The 18,720-nt window shown below is 39.5% G+C and overlaps 1 protein-coding gene, 1 long non-coding RNA gene and 1 other non-coding gene across 3 annotated transcripts in view; 2 read left to right on the top strand and 1 right to left on the bottom strand.

Annotated features, from left to right (window-relative positions):
• LOC139744976 (dimethylglycine dehydrogenase, mitochondrial-like) overlaps positions 1–18,720 on the top strand; it is a 54,367-nt gene that overhangs the window by 9,922 nt on the left and 25,725 nt on the right. The window contains exons 4-5 of the mRNA XM_071655385.1: positions 632–836; positions 16,887–17,135. Coding sequence (XP_071511486.1) covers positions 632–836; positions 16,887–17,135 — 454 coding nt within the window. The remainder of the gene's footprint in view (positions 1–631; positions 837–16,886; positions 17,136–18,720) is intronic.
• Positions 11,670–14,236, bottom strand: LOC139744975 (uncharacterized). Its single transcript, XR_011711854.1, has 4 exons — positions 14,068–14,236; positions 13,126–13,273; positions 12,348–12,451; positions 11,670–11,964 (listed from the first exon to the last, which is right to left on the bottom strand). It is a non-coding gene; the product is annotated as an uncharacterized lncRNA (long non-coding RNA).
• Positions 17,575–17,647, top strand: Trnas-gga (transfer RNA serine (anticodon GGA)). The gene has a single exon. It is a non-coding gene; the product is annotated as a tRNA-Ser (tRNA).

Here is an 18,720-nt window from a genome sequence, read left to right as displayed (position 1 = left end):
GCCTCTTTGAGACCTCCAGATGATTTTCAGACTTTTACATTAATTGAACAACTAGTTATACTGAGTACAGAGGTTCAGATGTCATAGTGATTGGGATGAGGAATGAGAATGTTTTCAAAGTTTATAACAAACTGCAATGAACAAGGATATGACATGGCAGCCCCATGATTTGCTTTGGTACAATTATTCGCTAAAGTGCAGTTTTGTTCTAACCGGGTCTTTAAAAGTATCGAACTTTTTTGGAATACTCGGTTTAGAGCCAACTCCCGCCCCACTTGTTTTTTTTTTTTTTTTTTTTTTGGGGGGGGGGGGGGGGTAATGTGGTAGAAACCCTTTCCCTTGTGATGTATGTTTTATAGCATGGTTATATATGTCATTCAGCAAAAGCAAACAAAAACATCTTTTCATGCTGCGTGGAACCCTTTAAAGTTTAATGGATGTTCATCAGTGTACGCGACATGTCCCACTCATTTAGTCAGTCCAAATTAGCAGTTCAGACAGTTATGGGCCAGACGTTAACTACTTTATGAATTCTGGCCATTGCGAATTACCTACCAGACCCACGCCCTTCTAACCGCAGTTAACATTATTGGTCATGTTACTTGCCCCCCTCTCCCGCCCCAACATCTAGGTACTTGGAGGACTCCATACCATTGATGATGGTCACATCGACCCATACTCTTTGACCCAAGCATTTGCCATTGGAGCCCGCAAGTATGGAGCAGACATCTACATGCCTGCAGATGTGACGGGGTTGGAGCAGCGTGCTGATGGGACGTGGAATGTGACCACCAAACAGGGAACCATTCATGCGCAGAGGGTTGTCAATGCCGCAGGTTGGTAATGTTAAAACATCTCCCCTTCAATGTTTGTGCATTAAAATACTGTGTGAGCCTACATAGGTGGCACACTTTTTTAAAAATCACATCAGAGAATTGCTTAGATAGACATAATAATGATGAATGAATCTTGCAAAATGAACAATAAATGAAAAAAAAGTATTACTCAGAGTAACGGGTGTGATTATGAAAGGTGTTGGAAAACCTCAGCCCCCTCCCCCTCCCAGCAAGCAATATGTTCCACCTCTCCACTATGTCTTAAATGTATTGGGTGTGAAACTTAAGGCAGATTTCCATTTTGTACTTAAAGGTTTTCCCGGTCAATTTCATACTTATGCCATTCATATTCATTGATATGCATTCAAATTCACACAGCGCACGCACGGGAAAATATTCGGGCATTCACATTCAGAATTCGAGCGATCAATTTCATTTTTAGACGATCAAGTTCCTACATCGTGCAATCAATTTAACGATGAAAATGGAGTGGACTTTTTAAGAAAGGAAAAAGGGCCAACACAACCAATGAAGGCTTGCATATAGTGTAATTATGATTGTTTACAGGTTCTACATTGTTCTCTGTTCATGTATTCTTTGTTTTTCATCCCAATAAATTTCAAACTGTAAGGTCCAATCAGCAGTGCATCAAAACAACACAACGAAAATCTAATCACATTAAACATGCTAACAACAACCCAACACCAACCACATAATGGCAATTCATCAATATTTAAAGACAAACTGACACACAACGATCTCACATAGTCCCGCAAAAGTAAACCGATAAGATAGCAATACACAGATTTGCTACTACCCAGTATATCGAAAATCGTATAAAAACAAGACAGTAGAACAAAGCCGCCCCAAAACTCTCTCTTTTCGATTAACGTCCATAATATACATCTGCGTGCCTATTTTGTGTTTGCTCATTAGTTTGTTTGAATTAGAATTAATGTTCGTTTTTCGTATATATTTTGGATGATTATCATGGCACTATCTATCCTATTTCCTGTCACTTTATCCTTTCCATTAGGTGTCGAAGTAAATTTGCTCTGAAGAGTGTTTCGTATATTTAATAACATTAACTCACCCGTTTTGCAGAATCATAAGTATTAAGAAGGATGTTTTGCTATCTCTCGTTGCGCTCTTAATTTTGCTGAATATGTAGATATCTCGCTATTGACGTTTTTGGTACTTGGGAATTGTTTGTTGAGGTGTCTATGTCAAAATGATATCGAAATGTTGGTTATTTGGAGTGGTACAGAATTATTTGATTACGAATATAGTAATCATGATTTTGACAAAAGGTGACAGACACAATTTCGCCATTGATAGTGTCCTTTGAAATGCCGTGTTTTTTTCACTCTTTTCCCCTAAATATTCTCCAAAGTGTTGATCGCATAGTTCAACTAGAGAGGGGCCGTCAAAGGCGGCAGACCCACGCCTAAGTACAAAGTCGGGGTAAACATAATGTGCATTCGGTCATCTACCAGAATTCGGCCACTTAATTGCCAGTGTGCTTTATCACCAGCCAGTGAGTTCTACCAAAGATCGTACACTGAAGTGTACGATCTTTGGTTCTACAGTCACATCACACGCAAATCACATCATTACACATACGGTATTAACACTCATTCACGTACAGGAAAGTCCTCAAGTCTCCTCCAAAAATCCATCGAAAATCCCAAATTCCACAGTCAAAAGTGCAGAATCGGAACTTTTCCAAGCGCGCGCGAATTAAGTCCAGTTTTAAGAGTATTGTCTACGCGACGGGTCGCGGAAAAAGCGCTAAAAATCGAGAAATACGCCGTTTTCTTTCGGGATATTTTGATTATAGCAAGCCGAGAGTGTGATGATATCAAAGGTCGTATGAGTGTACGATCTTTGATGGTACGATTGTATCCACAAAAGCGCAAAAGAAAAACAAAATTTACGTACCCCCTAGGCAATTACCCCTATGATTAGTGTCTACGGGAATTATTTAATGCAAGGGTTGAATGCAAATGTCTAATGCACCAGTATTCGGCCACCAACGAGCGCCGCAACGTCCCCGATGCAATTTTGCACCAACAGTGTAGAGCGCGATGCATTTTCAGCGGCCTTGCACACGCATTGACATTGAGCACGCATATCGTGCAGAATGACTGCGACCGAGCAAATGCTCCTCCAACGAAAAAAACAATCAATGTTAATTTGAAAAATCATCAAAATACGGGCCAGTTTGTGATGACGGAGAACGAACTTTCATAAATCTAGAAGGACATCTATAGTCCCTCAAATAGGCCTAAACGTAAATTTCGGAATTCTTACGAACATTTGAGCAGCGAAGTCGGATCGTTACGGGGTTAATGTTTTCGTATGGTAGCGGAAAATCGCAAAGTGAGAAACGGGAAATTTTCGGAGTGGTCACTATACCATGGGGTCAAAACTTCAAGGTCACACAGAATTTGCAAGGGTCAACCGATTATCACCAAAATCTAATCGATTCTTTCCTGCCATTATCCAAACATCCCCATAACATTTCGTGCAAATCCGTTTACCCGTTCTCTTGTTATCTTGTACACAAACAAACAAACAAACAAAAACAAAAAACAAAAAACAAACAAAACAAACAAACAAACAAACCCTTTACATAACCCCCTGCCGATTTTCATCGGCGTGGGTAAAAAGAAAAACAAAATTTACGTACCCCCTGGGCAATTACCCCCCTACGGCAATTATTCAATGCAAGGGTTGAATGCAAATATCTACTGCACCAGTATTCGGTCACCAACGAGCGCCGCAACGTCCGCGATGCAATTTTGCGCCAACAGGGTAGAGCGCGATGCATTTTCACCGGCCTTGAACACGCATTGACAATGAGTGCGCATATCGTGCAGTGTGACTGGGACCGAGCAAAATTATTTCATGATTGAGGAATGCTCCTCCAACAAACAAACAAAAAAAGAATCAATGTTAATTTGAAAAATCACCAAATACGGGACAGTTTGTGACGACGGAGAGCGAACCCCGAACTTTCATAAATCAAGAAGGACACAGTTCCTCAAATAAACGTAAATTTCGAAATTCTTACGAATGGCGTTGAGCAGCGAAGTTGGATCGTCTTACGAACAGAGTTGCATGCAGCGAAGTCGGATCGTTTGGGAGATACGCTTTTGTATATGGCGCGCCGATCGACCAACAACACTGTTTATCGGCGATAAACACTTTATCGAGCGATAAACTCTGTTTATCGAGCGATAAACTCTGTTTATCAAGATGAAGCTCTGTTTATCACACCTTTATCAACTGATAAACTGAATTTTTCTCGATAAACACCGTTTATCGGCGGTCGATAAACAGTGTTTATCACAAAAAACTCTGTTTATCGGTCGATCGATAAACATAGTTTTTCCTCGATAAACACTGTTTATCACTTGGTCGATAAACATAGTTTTTCTCGATAAACACTGTTTATCACTTGATAAACAGTGTTTTCGTTCGATAAACACTGTTTATCGCCGATAAACAGTGTTTTTTCAGTGTTTATCGCCGATAAACAGTGTTTTTCGGCGATGAACAGTTAATCGGCATTATTGATCAAATGGCGCGCCATATTTGTATGGTAGCGGAAAATCGCAAAGAAACGGAAAATGTTCGGAGTGGTCACTATACCATGGGGTCAAAACTTCAAGGTCACACAGAATTTGCAAGGGTCAACCGATTATCACCAAAATCTAATCGATTCTTTCCTGTCATTATCCAAACATTCCCTGAACATTTCGTGAAAATCCGTTTACCCGTTCTCTTGTTATCTTGTACACAAACAAACAAACAAACAAACATACAAACAAACAAACAAACAAACAAAAAAACAAACAAACAAACAAAAAAACAAACAAACAAACAAACAAACATGCGGAACCCTTTACATAACCCCCTGCCGATTACATCGGCGTGGGTAATAACAACTCTAAGAACACGAAGAATGCAACAGCTCGCGTGTGTGGAATGGGGATTCCCTCGCATTTGTTTATGTGACAGTGGATGAATTGTTATTATATCCCTCATGTAAAGCTTCTTGCCATAGGATTGTACAGAGCACGAACATGGTGTAGTTTTACTAGCTAGCTACGAGCAGCTGGATGCGGTGCAATTGGTTATTATACAACACCTCAGAATGATGTCGAATTGTGATTGGCCAAGAACATGTCACATGACATTCAATAGAAAATACCTATCAAACTCATTGAGAGTGACAGCCATACAATAGGCCCCTGGCATGGGCCTATTGCATGGCTCGAAGGTACTATAGCACGGCTTCGCGGGGGGCTACTAATGCATGGCCGCTCACAGAGCTGAGTTCTGTGGCTCACACCCACCCGTAGCAAAGCTCCAGCAAACTACATTGTGTACGTTGTACGTGATGGCCGGCTGCGCTGATGCGCTGCCGGTAAGTCTCACATAACCAGGCGCGGCGGAGTACTGCATGTTGCAACGTTAACGTGTACGCGCAGCTACTTTACCTAGCTAGTTGCATGTATCGCGACCCTACACCTACTGCTGTGTTTTTACTTTTGACTCTGATCTGCTACGTGGACCACAGTGATCCCAAAATCTAGACTTCATTTCAAGTTGAGAAACCGTAATTTGATGACTTTTCTGTGTTTTTATACAAAATCATTTTCGGAAATAGACAAAGTCTAGACCTAGGCCTACTACTAGATCTACCGACATCTCAGATCGACCTAACAGTCAGGCCTAACTCGATCTAACGTAAGCGTATAATGGGTATAGACCCTGCGGAGTTTGTGATTCCTGTGACTGTGTGGTCGAATCATGACGAGTGTTTGAAAGCAGTACACAGGGTGGTTTACAATTCTCTGCCTGATTGTTACATTTATTTTTGGGCCTTCCTGAGTTGGCGGTCACTAATTTAGTACTGTGATTGTGGACAAGGTGTTGTATAAAACGAATAATTTATGATTTTGTTCGTGCATTGGGGCACGTAATACCGCACTCGGCGCGAGATTCGCCACTGGTCTATTCAACGCGGCGCTACGCGCCTTGTTGAATAGACCAGTGGCTCATCTCGCGCCTCGTGCGATATTCGTGCCCTATGCACTCACAACTCATAAATTATTCGTATACTAGCCAGCGTGATATAGTACTTTTGGGAATCCACGATTTGCACCCATCGTGATCGTGTGATCGATATCTACATTTCTCACTTAAGAATGTACGCAGTGCGCGTAGTAGCGATACTTTTGAGCGGCAGTCCTGTGAATTATAGCTAGCTAGCTAGCGCTAAGAGAGCGCGCGGTGTGATGTGCGACAGCATTACAGAAATCTGTGTGGTGCGATGGCGTGGCCGGTCGGTGTGTAACGTGTGGACGTGTGATACGTGATCAATGCATTCAGCTCAATTGACAAAGTGACTGCTTCCAGTAACGGAAGAATGATCGCAGGAGGACACCATATCAGGTACGAATTAGGAATAAACTAAAACCGATTTTGAAGATGATCTGGGTAACGAAGCCGCTTTAGGCCTACTTCTAACGTAGTCCTGGACCTCGATCTTTCGGAGTTTTGCACGCTGTAGTGTAGCTCGTGTGTAGGAATCAACAACAGCGCAGCGGTGTCGTTCGCTACGCGCTGCACGCACTGCTGCTGCACTGCTACAGCCTAACGTTAGATTTATCGTTCACGAAACCTGCACACTTTTCCAAAAGGGAACCGTCATTACTCTAGTAAAATGCTCGAGAGGGATATAAAACAAATATCGACTGCTTTCTTTCGGGCCATGGTAAAACTATTTGACCTCGGTGATGTCTCAACAGTGCCATGTCCCTCGACTTCGTCTCGGGACATAGCACTGTTGAGACATCACCTCGGTGCAAATAGTTTTACCATCTCCCTCTGCAGCAGTCGATATTTGTATATTATCTCCAACATAGCAAAAATTTGGAGAGAGAGGTGCTCCGCTGATACTGAAAATTTTAAATTTTGCTCACTATAAGTTTGATATATTGTCTGATCACCTCCAAATTTGATGTCGTTTCCCGAAACTTATTACGCATATACGTTGTATATTATGTTTAATTCGTGTTAACGTATTTTGGTTACCATGGCTACAAATAAACATAAGCAAGTTCCGTTTCACATTTTGACCCTTTTTTAGCTTCTTGTTACTTATTGTCTTATGTATTCACAACATAAAATAATAAAATTTTATACTTTTAAAGGAAGTATTCAATTATGTTTGAAAAAACTACAGCGCCCTCTTGTGTTTTGTCTTGATTTTTTCTGTGGTAAACACCATTTTCTTAAGATTTGGACCTGTAAATGCTCTGAAAAGATTAAAATGAAGTTCAAATGTGTCTTTATATGTCTAGATAGAAATCAACAGCAAAAACTATTTGCAATTTCGCCTTGACTGCCCGACATATGTCTTAAAATTAGTTAATTTAATATTTAATGGAATTCTCTTTGTTTTCTTTGTATTTTGACAAATTGCTCCCTCTTTGTGGTTTCCAAGAAAAGTTTTGATGGTGCCATTTTGTAGAGTATGTCTAGAGTTACATTTGTGCCATATTTCAGAGCAATTGATAGAAAAATATTGAAATGATAGAGGGAGCGGATTGTGCCCTCCATGGTTTACCGAGCTTAAAAAAAAGAAGGTATTTGGAGTTATGAGGGTTAACGGCTGATACTGAGACTAAGCTACTTCTCTGGAATTGCTATCATAGCAAAATATCATCTACAGATACATACCATTTCAAAATGCATAAGCAGAATTTGTCCCTTTAAGTGGTACCAATATCGTAAAAATCTGGTCTTGGCCCATGGACTATTATGTCCAGTCCGAGGGACATGTGCCTGTATATTCCTTTTCGCTAATCACGAGTTCAAAATTGTCAATGAACAGGTGGACCTCTACTGCAAAATAAATAATCACCATAAAACCCAATATATTCAAAGCTAAATGAAAAACACACGCAAACACGGCCCCAAACTATCTAAATTCAGGACTTCTTTTGGATTGAATTGAGTTATTTGGAACATGGTTGCCTATTCTCGAAATTGAATGACCGACGAGATTCCGTCGCCAGCTTGACATGAATTTGAATGCTTATTGATGAAATGCGTGCTCCTCTCTTAAATTTGAATGTTCCGACAATGAATTTGAATGCTCCGACAGTGAATTTGAATGCTCGGATAGTGAATTCGAATGACCGGATTTTGAATTTGATTGCTGATTCAGTGCTGCGAGCGTGGAATGCGTGAAATCGAATGCTCGGAATAGGAACTTGAATGACAAAAGTATGAATTTGACCGGGAAAACCTATATCAAAGAGCAGTTGTGGAGTTGGGAGAGGCATGCGTGAAATGATGGGTAGGCCTAAATCGACAAGACGACTCTTTTATTTCATTTAATGATGTTCCCAAGTGATTTTATGTTTATGATTAAACCAAAGGACTATAGCGTGTAGGCACTAATACATATGTTTAGCCGCGTCAGAGGTTCTTTTGAGAGATTGTGCGTACCTCCATAGTTACTAGTATACAAATGATGCAAAGGACAGAATGGATAGGTGAGAATTGGATGCACGAGTTTAACTTTGGAACTGTGTAAACCCACGAGAGCAGCGAGTGGGTTTTAGATTGTTCCAAAGTTAAACGAAATAGGCCTGTGCATCATTTCGCTGGTGTTTTCACGAACCGGCACAGCCGGCCCCGGAGCCGCGAAAGTAAGTTTTGAGATAATCGCGTTTGAAGTTTTTGCCTTTGCAAAATCCATGATTGCGCCTATATTTCACGTCCAGTTACCTAAATATCACACTGCACGACAGATTAGGAGTTGTTCGTGTGTTTCATGTTCTTGGTTCATCGTGAAAAACAAAAGTTTCGTTGAAATATCGGGCAAAGTCCGTCGTGCCGGTTCGTGAAAACACAAAAACACGTAAACAACGCTTCCAATATTTTCACGAACCGGCACCGTCGGCCGTGCCGCTTCGATTCTTCGCGCATGGTGCGGATTTCATTTTTCACGAAGTGACACCATCGGCGCGCACGCGCTGCGCGTTAGGTTATCTTCATCATTTCTCATAGCCGCGCGCGCACATAATCGAGCGCGCGCATTAGCGATGCTCCTTTGTATACTAGTGATATGAATTGGGTATCAAGATTTTGTTTGATACTTTTTTTTTTTCTTTCCCCCTTCTAAATCTCTCATCCATTCGCAGAAAGGCATTATTATTGAGTTGTTCTTCATTATATTACACATTGATCATTGCTCTCAGCTCATTGCATCGGTCTTTCTGCACATTATTTCGAATCATAATTTTCAAGATTCACTCTCTTCCTCGGAGCATTACTGTATCTCGTGCTATGTTGTTTTCGAATATGAAATGTAATCAGTTTGCTATTGCTTTGTGAATGTGTCATTCTTGTAAAGAAAATAATTCTGTGCTGGTAATACTCTCTTTCACTCTCTTTTCCACCCTTTCTTTCGCTTTCTTTCTCTCTTTCTCCCTCACACACACGCAAACACACACATACACACAAACAAACACACAATCCCTCTCTCTATTTATTTCCTACACGTGACACCTTACAAAACTTTTTAAATTACATAAAAACTAAATGAGCTTTACTTGGGTATCTTTTCTCATTCATAGATTTATTACCACGTGCGTACACGAGTTTTAAATATGGCTTTTCAATAAACTATACGTGGATCATACTACTCATATAATGCAGATTCCAACTTGAATGAAGTTAGGTACAGTACATTACCTTTCATTTATTTTTCAGATGTAACGAAGGTTTCTGTTATGTTCTAACATTTATACCAAGCTCTGTATGTATCATCCACCTTGATGATATCTTTATTTCATGGCATTCGGGGTACTACAATATTTTTTTTTTTTTTTGTAGATTCAAAAATGTTATTCAGACGTATGAGACTAGACTGACTCTTGCCTTTAAAGCCCCAAAATCTTACAAAATAATGACCAAAATGTTCCACCTCCTTCCATATCCCATCACCTAACTTCAACCTGGTCAAATGCTGTTTACCAAACATTGACTTTATAATCAAACTAGAATTTGATGATATGAATACAAGTACATAATTACAAAGACACTAGCTGATTTGGTATGGATAACCTTCATCATATTAAAGGCAATACAATCTCGTAGACAGTGACTGATCTAATTGATGTTTAAATTGCTGTGACAGTTCACAAAGTGTATTATAAATCTTCTGCAAACAGTCTTGATCTTCCCTCATTTTGTAAAAGTTTGTAAGCACTCATATTATGCACAGTATGTGCCTGAAATTTTATTCATTACCATACCATGTTATTTTGCAAGATATAAAAATCCTCATGTTTCCCTTTCTTTTCTCTCACTGCTAGAGGATACCATATACAAAGTTCCTTATCTAAGCTCAGTAAGAAGTGGCTATCAGATCTGCATTTACTCATTATTGTTTCAAAAGTAAAACCCACAAAAATATACAATATAAGAAGACATAGATAATGATGTCTAGGCCATAATTTCTGATGTAGACACAGACTGCAATAATATGGCTATGTATTGCAGTACATCTATCATCCAAGAAATCATTTTCTGTCAAAGTTTATTAGGCATTTTTTAGTTGCAGAGAGAGAGCAAGCAGAGGAAATGTAAGCATCCGATTTCTTATATCCCTCTTGCAGTCTACTAATACCTTTCTAACTTGCACAACTTGACTTGACTTGGTCCTGACTTTAGTTTATGTCTGCTGTGGGTGTCACAGGTGCTTGGGTAGGCATAATTCAAAAATACTGAAAATTGTTTATGGGTTTGGCCTAATGGTGGCTGGGCTAAGGGAGACAAAATGAATAGTGTGATGGGAGAGCTGGTTCATAAACAAAGTAAAAGAAGAGACATCAATATGGTATTTGACATTGCTATGGTTTTGTTGTGAAAAGCACTGTTTAAAGTCAGAGAGGGGAAGCATAATACAGTGGAAATTGAGGATGGCATCATTGTGACAAAGCAGTATAGAGAGACCCGTGGATTGATGGTTATCAAGAGTAATGTCAGTGAATAAGGTGACAGTGAGAGATACAGTATGTAGGATTAATGTCCCTTAATATCTCCTTGATTCTTTCACATACAATATTTTGAAAATTTGAGACTTTACTGATAAACGCACAACAGTACTTCATGGTTTCTTAATGTGACATGTTGATCTTGTCATTAATTACTTTGTGGATTGTCAGTCAAACAGATACAGAGATTACAAGCTATTCCAAACTCTGCTGCAAGAGTAGTGTCCAAATTAAAAAAAAAAATGAACAAAAATTTCACCAGTGCTAAGAAGCTTGCACTAGTTTCCAGTCAAAATTCATACACAGATCAAAATGTTGATATTTGAATCCACACTATTTGAAAGAACTACTTTAAATAGAAAATACACCAGAGAGAAACCTTCGTTCAAAAGGTAGTGACTTACTTGTTATCCTGAATAAAAAAACAATGGCATACATTTGCTTGTAATGTCTCTACCATTACAGTCTAAACGTGAAAAAAGGTATCACTGTAATTGCAATTGTATGTTTTTGTTCAATCATTTCTATCCTTGAGCACAAATGGCATAATACAGAATGTTTCCATATGCTATATATTAAAGCACTGTTGATTATTATAATTATTACTATTTTTATTGTTATGATTATGATTATGATGATGATGATGATTATCATCATCATTATTATTATTATTATTATTATTATTATTATTATTATCATTATTAAAAATGATGTCCTACTTTATGACACCACTACCCCCCCCCCCCATTTCTGCACACATACAAACCCAAAGTCATTAAATAGAAAATCAAAAAGAACATCGAAATAATGTTCTGCTAGAACCTGCCTGTCCATTCATAGAGCACACACTCTTGTGAAAAGTTTGATGCTGCTGTGTGGAGCAACTCTGTGATTGTGGTGAAATATTGCTATGATCTCCTTCCACAATGATCCCATGGCTTGGATTTTAGTGCAGATGTTCAGCTCAGCCACCCTAGTCATTTGTAGCTGTTTCGGGTTTCTCTTGGCTTTCTCCAGTAGACAGTTGTTATCTGCTTCTCTCCCTATGCAAAGAGGAACAATTGTTTTTCACAGACAATGTTACTTCTCCATTGCAGAGGAGAATGATGACATTTGATACAACAGTCATAATATACTTCTTAATTAATTTCACACATTTCTAAAACTACACCGATTTCCCTAAGAAAATAATTGTATGATAATGTTCCTTTCATATCAACACTTTGGTAATGTTTTACTCAAAAGTGCTAATACATCTTTTTTTTTATCATAAAGTTTAAATCAATGTGATAATGTGCATAACAAGACTGTAGTAGGATTACACCTAATTGTCCATTGACACTGGATTTTCTTAGTAATTGTCTATGACAAAATAAAACCAAATACTACATGAAAAGGTGTTATGCTGTTTATTGATCTTGCTCACCTTTAGCATGGTGCACAATGTAACCTTTGAGTGCAGTAAAAAGAGGATGCTACGCCAGACGAAATGGTGAATGAACATATTGTTGACTAGAATCAGGAGCAGAACTAAAGTAAAGAATAAAGAAAGCAGGACATCACAAGTGAAAATCAGTGACACAGTCAATTCCATGTAAGTAATGTCTCAGACATTTGACTTCTGAGTGAACAAAGAAAAAAACACATTGACATGAGTAAAACTATAAATGTATATTGAGACAGTTCATTTTCATCTTCTCTGCCAAGAATTTGTCATACAGTATGTGCCATTGACTTTTGCAAAGTTGATGGTATCTCATATCAGTACAGAGTGTGTAACTGTTCTTCCTCATCTCCCTTGCCCCCCCCCCCCCCCATAAAAAAATAAAAACACAACAATAATCAAACTAACAATAAAAAACTACAGTTACAACAGTCCTGAAAGATACATGACACTGAAGAAATGCACACTGCTACCACATCAAAATCAGACTGAGGGACAACATTGCCTTTATACCAAAATGCAACATGACTACAGATAATTAGATGTCAAAATGTTGGATTCCATGTTATGTCAGTGCTTCACATTCATAAAACTACAAATACAGTTGTAATTAAAGAAAGAGTAAGACAAAACAATTATTTCAGTATGTGGCAAATCATATTAGGAATATTATTATTATAAGTAGTGTGCCTGCACTGTCTATTACACACTGGTCTGTCTAATTTACTCTAAGTCCTTGACAGATAGCAATGTAACTTACGGTTCTTGTTCAAGCTTGAGATGATAGGAGAAATCTGCAGGAATGTGGTATGGAGTACAATACTGTAAAGTAGCCCATCATCGAAGGACAGCACTCATTTCATTCCAGTCTGCAAGTTGTTGGGTTGTCCACACAAATGCCTCAATATCTGTTTGTAATGGAAGATGAATAAAAGATGTCAGTCACATGAAACTCCATCACTACCAGTTCTGTAAGATCATAACATTGATGCACAGATTTGCAAAACATCACACTGCCCCCCCCCCCCCATCCCTTTCAGGTCTATATTCTACAGCTTACCAGAATCTGAAGTTTATGAATGTCTCTCTGGTTTAATTTTACAATTTGCCTAGCTCTGAATCCCTAGCCTCCATCCCCCCCCCCAAAAAAAAACCCCTCTGTGTTTCAAAGAACCATAGATTGTAGAAAATCAAAACAAACAAAATGAAAACTCGCAACCTAAGGCAAAAGTACTTGCCACGTATAGGCCAATTACGTCTACATTGAGGCTTTTAGGCTCATAATATAGCATGATAGAACAATTTATGAATTCATGTGCTGAGCATAAACGTTGCACAGGAGTTTTTTGTTTTTCTTTCTTGTTGTCTATCCATTATTCCAAATCAAATTTGCTGGTACGGTATTCTTGACAACATTATCAAACTCTTCATTGCTGTTGGTAACGCCTCAATTAGACAGGGAGGTGGGAAGAGGACCTCCCTGATTTAACGTTAGACTTTTAGCAGAAGTAACTCTAAAATCATTTTTTTTTTCATGGAGAATTCAAAGGTAATCAAAACAATTATTTTAGTATGTGGCAAATCATATTAGTGTGGCAAATCATATGAGTAATATTATTACCAGTAGTGTGCCTGCACTGTCTATTACACACTGGTCTGTCTAATTTACTCTAAATCCTTGACAGATAGCAATGTAACTTACGGGTCTTGTTCAAGCTTGAGATGATAGGAGAAATCTGCAGGAATGCGGTATGGAGTACAATACTGTAAAGTAGCCCATCATCGAAGGACAGCACTCATTTCATTCCAGTCTGCAAGTTGTTGGGTTGTCCACACAAAGGCCTCAATATCTGTTTGTAAAGGAAGATGAATGAAAGATGTCAGTCACATGAAACTCCATCACTACCAGTTCTGTAAGATCATAAAATTGATGCACAGATTTGCAAAACATCACACTGCCCCCCCCCCCCCCCCCCATCCCTTTCAGGTCTATATTCTCCGGCTTACCAGAATCTGAAGTTTATGAACAATGAACATCTCTTTGGTTTAATTTTACAATTTGCCCAGCTCCGAATCCCCAGCCTCCACCCCCCCCCCCCCGAAAAAAAACCCTAGTGTTTCAAAGAACCATAGATTGTAGAAAATCAAAACAAACAAAACGAAAAATTGCAAACTAAGGCAAAAGTACTTGCCACGTATAGGCCAATTACGACCACATTGAGGCTTTTAGGCTCATAATATAGCATGATAGAACAATTTATGAATTCAGGTGCTGAGCATAAACGTTGCATTTTGCTTGTTGTCTATCCAAATCAAATTTGCTGTTACGGTATTCTCGACAACATTATCAAAGTCTCCATTGTTGTTGGTAACGCCTGAATTTAGACAGGGAGATGGGAAGAGGACCTCCCTGATTTAACGTTAGACTTTTAGCAGAAGTAACTCTAAAATCATTTTTTTTTTCATTGAGAATTCAAAGGTAGTCAGCGAAATAACATCACTTTTAGAGTAACCTAGACAGGTAACCTGGACAGGTCAAGAACACTATTAACATTGTAACACTGTTAACTATCTTAATTAGATGTTGAAGTTGTAGGCCTAGATATAGACTCCCTTAAATGGATCTAAATTCCTGGAAGATTCAGACATAATCAAGTAAGATAAGAGAGTTAAATCAGTCTACCTGCCACCTGGGAAGTAGGTCGTTGCATTACGTATTTGAGCTCGTAATACAGGAAACAATAAAACTTCACAATATATCACCAGTTAGTGCGTTTAAGATTCGATGCAGATGTGAGACGTGTTCATTTGACTTTAGTTCGAATCACTTTCCCTGCCTATTCTCCACTTACACCGAATAATAGATGTGGGACTGCACACGTAGATAACGAACCTAGGACAGCGCCAAACGAAGTCAATGTGATCTGCAAGAATACATATTTACGCTGTTTTGATATTCTAATTCCTCATTCATAAATCTACATTCAAGAATGTGAAAAATGAACAATTAAAGTGTCAATACAGAGCGAAATGTAACTTTACCGATTTCATCTGTCTAGCTTCCGTTGCTCTGAGCGCAGCCATTTTAGACGCGCGCGTACGAGGACGTTTGGCAGATGAATGACTTATGATGACGTCCGGCGTATACGCACCGTCAACCCGCGATCGTGCCACTTCGTGAAAATCGTAGACCGACCAGTCGAAGTTTTCACGAAGTGACACGGTCGTTATTATTACGTAATTATTTGAGATTGAGGTTCAAAAATTTGTCAGGTTGTAGATCTCGGTATTTACTATCATAATATGCAAAAATCTTAAAATCGAAAATTTACTCGATTTTGGCCGGTCGTGCCACTTCGTGAAAACACCGACGATTTGTGTTATAAAATGGGCCCGTAAATTCATGAAATACGACCATTTTCCCCATCATATGTCCTTTACACCTATATATACTACAAAATACAAAACGTAAATGTCCCTGTCACACTTTGCCGGATATGGCAAACGCATTAAAAATGAATGTCGAATTTTGGCATCCGTTGATATCCGTTAAAATGCGTTTCAGGTCTTTTTTATCCTTTGGATGGACATTTCTTCCGGTGATTTCCGTGAGAGCGGCCAGAAAACTTTGTGCATGCACAAAGTTTTCTCTCGCCAAAAACGGATAGCGCGATCTGATCCTTGTCCGATGGTAATAAGTTTTCTCCTGTATCTATATTGTACTTTGTCGTTTTCCGCGCGTTTCCATCCGTTCGGCTTCCTGTAGAGTCCGTTGCTGCAAAAAATGGAACGGATGGAACGGCTATGTACAGCACGTAAAACGCGTACACACGGTTCTCTGACGTTCGGTGTACGTCTCATGTGTCACTCATTTGTTCTTCGTGCGTTCTGTCCTGTGAGCATGCGGTTCTTATTCGTTTCTCATGCGTTTGAGTGCGTTCCACTGTGCTGTACAGAGTCGCCAAAGGTGCGTTTTGTTCGGCCGCTAGACCGTGTATGTACGCTCCTCTAAACGAAAAATTTACACTTTGTCCACCGGATTGACGATTTCTTGAACAACGGTGAGCAAAATCTCGCCCGTTTCTTTTACGGTGGGCATATCCGGCAAAGTGTGACAGGGGCTTAGCCATGCGTACGGATTTTACCGGACGCATGGCCATGCGTTCGGACTTGGCTCAGTGTGGATCAGTAAAAGTCAGTGCATGACAACTGACCAATCAGATTGCAGAGATTCTAAAGCCCATTTTATAATAGTTGATAATATCCCCTTCTCCCGTGTAAATAATTCGTTTCCTTTATCTTTCTCTTATATGTTCTTGTGGAACGTTTTTGGTGCTGTTCAAGCAACTTCGTGCAAACTTAGTGTCATCTCTGTGATTTACATTAGATTTCTCCTTTTCCATGTTTTTCTTCTTTTCTGTAAACTCTTGTCTCTTTGACATTGCCGTATTGAACATCTATCCTTTGACAATTCCATTGGAATGCTTCCAGTCTCTGTCGTGTTTGGTTTTTTCCCCCAAGGATTTTGGGGCAAGGAGGTTGCACAGATGGCAGGCCTCGACATACCAGTGATTTCGGTCCACCATCAATACATGGTGACTTCCACCATCCCAGAGGTGGCCGCCCTGAAGCAGGAGATTCCTGTCATGCGTGACCTGGAGGGGTCGTACTATATGCGCATGGAACGTGATGGGCTGCTGTGTGGACCCTACGAGACGGCACACAAGATGGTCCTGCAAGATGACTGGGCAGTCAGCGGCATCCCTCCAGGTTAGTGACCATTCTCTCCGTTCTTGCGTGTGCTTGCCCAGATTGTGGCACGTTTGCCTGTGGGCGAGCTCATAACGCAGCATTCGTTATCTTCGAGTTAACATACTTGTTCATATACAAGAGACACATCTTAGCTTTCCTCAAATTTATGAAATTCTTCCGTCGAGATGTTCTCATTGCAACTGATGACGCTTGTCCGGAGATCAGGAGGTCGTAGGTTCGAATCCTGCTCGAGTGTGTAAGCCCTACGCCCATGAATTTCTATCATGGCTACCACTAAAATACTGATCTATTCAGTGCTTATTTACGTCGATGTAGGGCAATTTGTCAATCAGTTGCAATGAAGACGTCTCGACGGAAGAATTTCATGAATTTGAATAATTACGCAGTGCCCGCTGCATGCTGTAAGGATTAGAACCATCACTTGCTGTCGGGCGAAAGCTCGGTGGTCTAGTGGAGATGACGCCTGTCCGGAGATCAGGAGGTCGTAGGTTCGAATCCTGCTCGAGTATGTACGCCCATGATTTTTTATCATGTCTACTCCTAAAACGCTGATCAATACAGTGCTTATTTACGTCGATGTAGGGCAATTTGTCAATAAGTTGCACATCATATAGCTCACACAAACCACCTTCCGGTATTGTTAAATTGCTATAAGACGAGACTTATACGGGACGTAAACACACACGACGACAGTCTCACACCAATTGCCGTGTATCAGGTCAAAGAAAGAGAAAAAACGTGAGTTGATGATTGACTGTTGCAGGCAAAGCTTATTTTTGAGCAAGGCGCCCTCCCTCCCCCCCCCCCCCCCCGACACACACACACACAAACACGCATATAGGAATTTCTTTTTATTACATATCAGAACTTCGGACCTATATGTGCAGAGGTATTACTTCCCGTAACCTATACATCACACTTTATCCAAGTGTGGATATTAAAATACATCAGCCTTTGTTTTATTTAAAGGACAAAGTTATGTTTACCACAGTCTATTTTCATTTTCAGTTATGTTTACTCTATGATGCCATGTTGGTTTATAAAACAAAGTTAAACAGTGGTTGTAGAAAAATGAAGTAAAAATCAAATTGATAAAGAAACACATTTTCACGACGAAAAAGGATTATGTTTATGAGAAAACTCATGTCATATTCCAGCCAAACTTTTGTCACTCTCACGCTGGATTTGTGGCAGGCCTACATCAGTTTTATATGATAACAAAGAACTTGATTACTTCAAAAACTCTTCAGAAAGAAATGAGGTCATTGCACTTTCACATCTGTGGGACAATTCACAGGTACCTCCTGAAAAAGAACCCTCAAACATATTCCTATTACAGGGATGGCTTTCATCAAAAATTTCTTGTCATTTAGAGTATTAAACCATACATTTTGAAAGCCCTGCATAAGCCAGTCATAATAATCGTCTTTAGATTTTCTTTGTGGCCATTTCACTTAATATTGTATTTCCTTTCCATCTCTGGCTTTTTATTAAAATGGTGATTCATGACACAGATGACACCATTTGCATAGTGACAGCAATATTATGTGCACACGCTTTGCACATTCTTTATTGACAGTAA

This window comes from Diadema antillarum, unplaced genomic scaffold (assembly GCF_040938485.1).
Source record: "Diadema antillarum isolate AM-2024a unplaced genomic scaffold, OU_Dant_1.0 seq00001224_RagTag, whole genome shotgun sequence".
Classification (NCBI taxonomy): domain Eukaryota; kingdom Metazoa; phylum Echinodermata; class Echinoidea; order Diadematoida; family Diadematidae; genus Diadema; species Diadema antillarum.
Note: the sequence above shows the minus strand (reverse complement) of the source record. Positions and strands in the feature narration are given on the sequence as shown.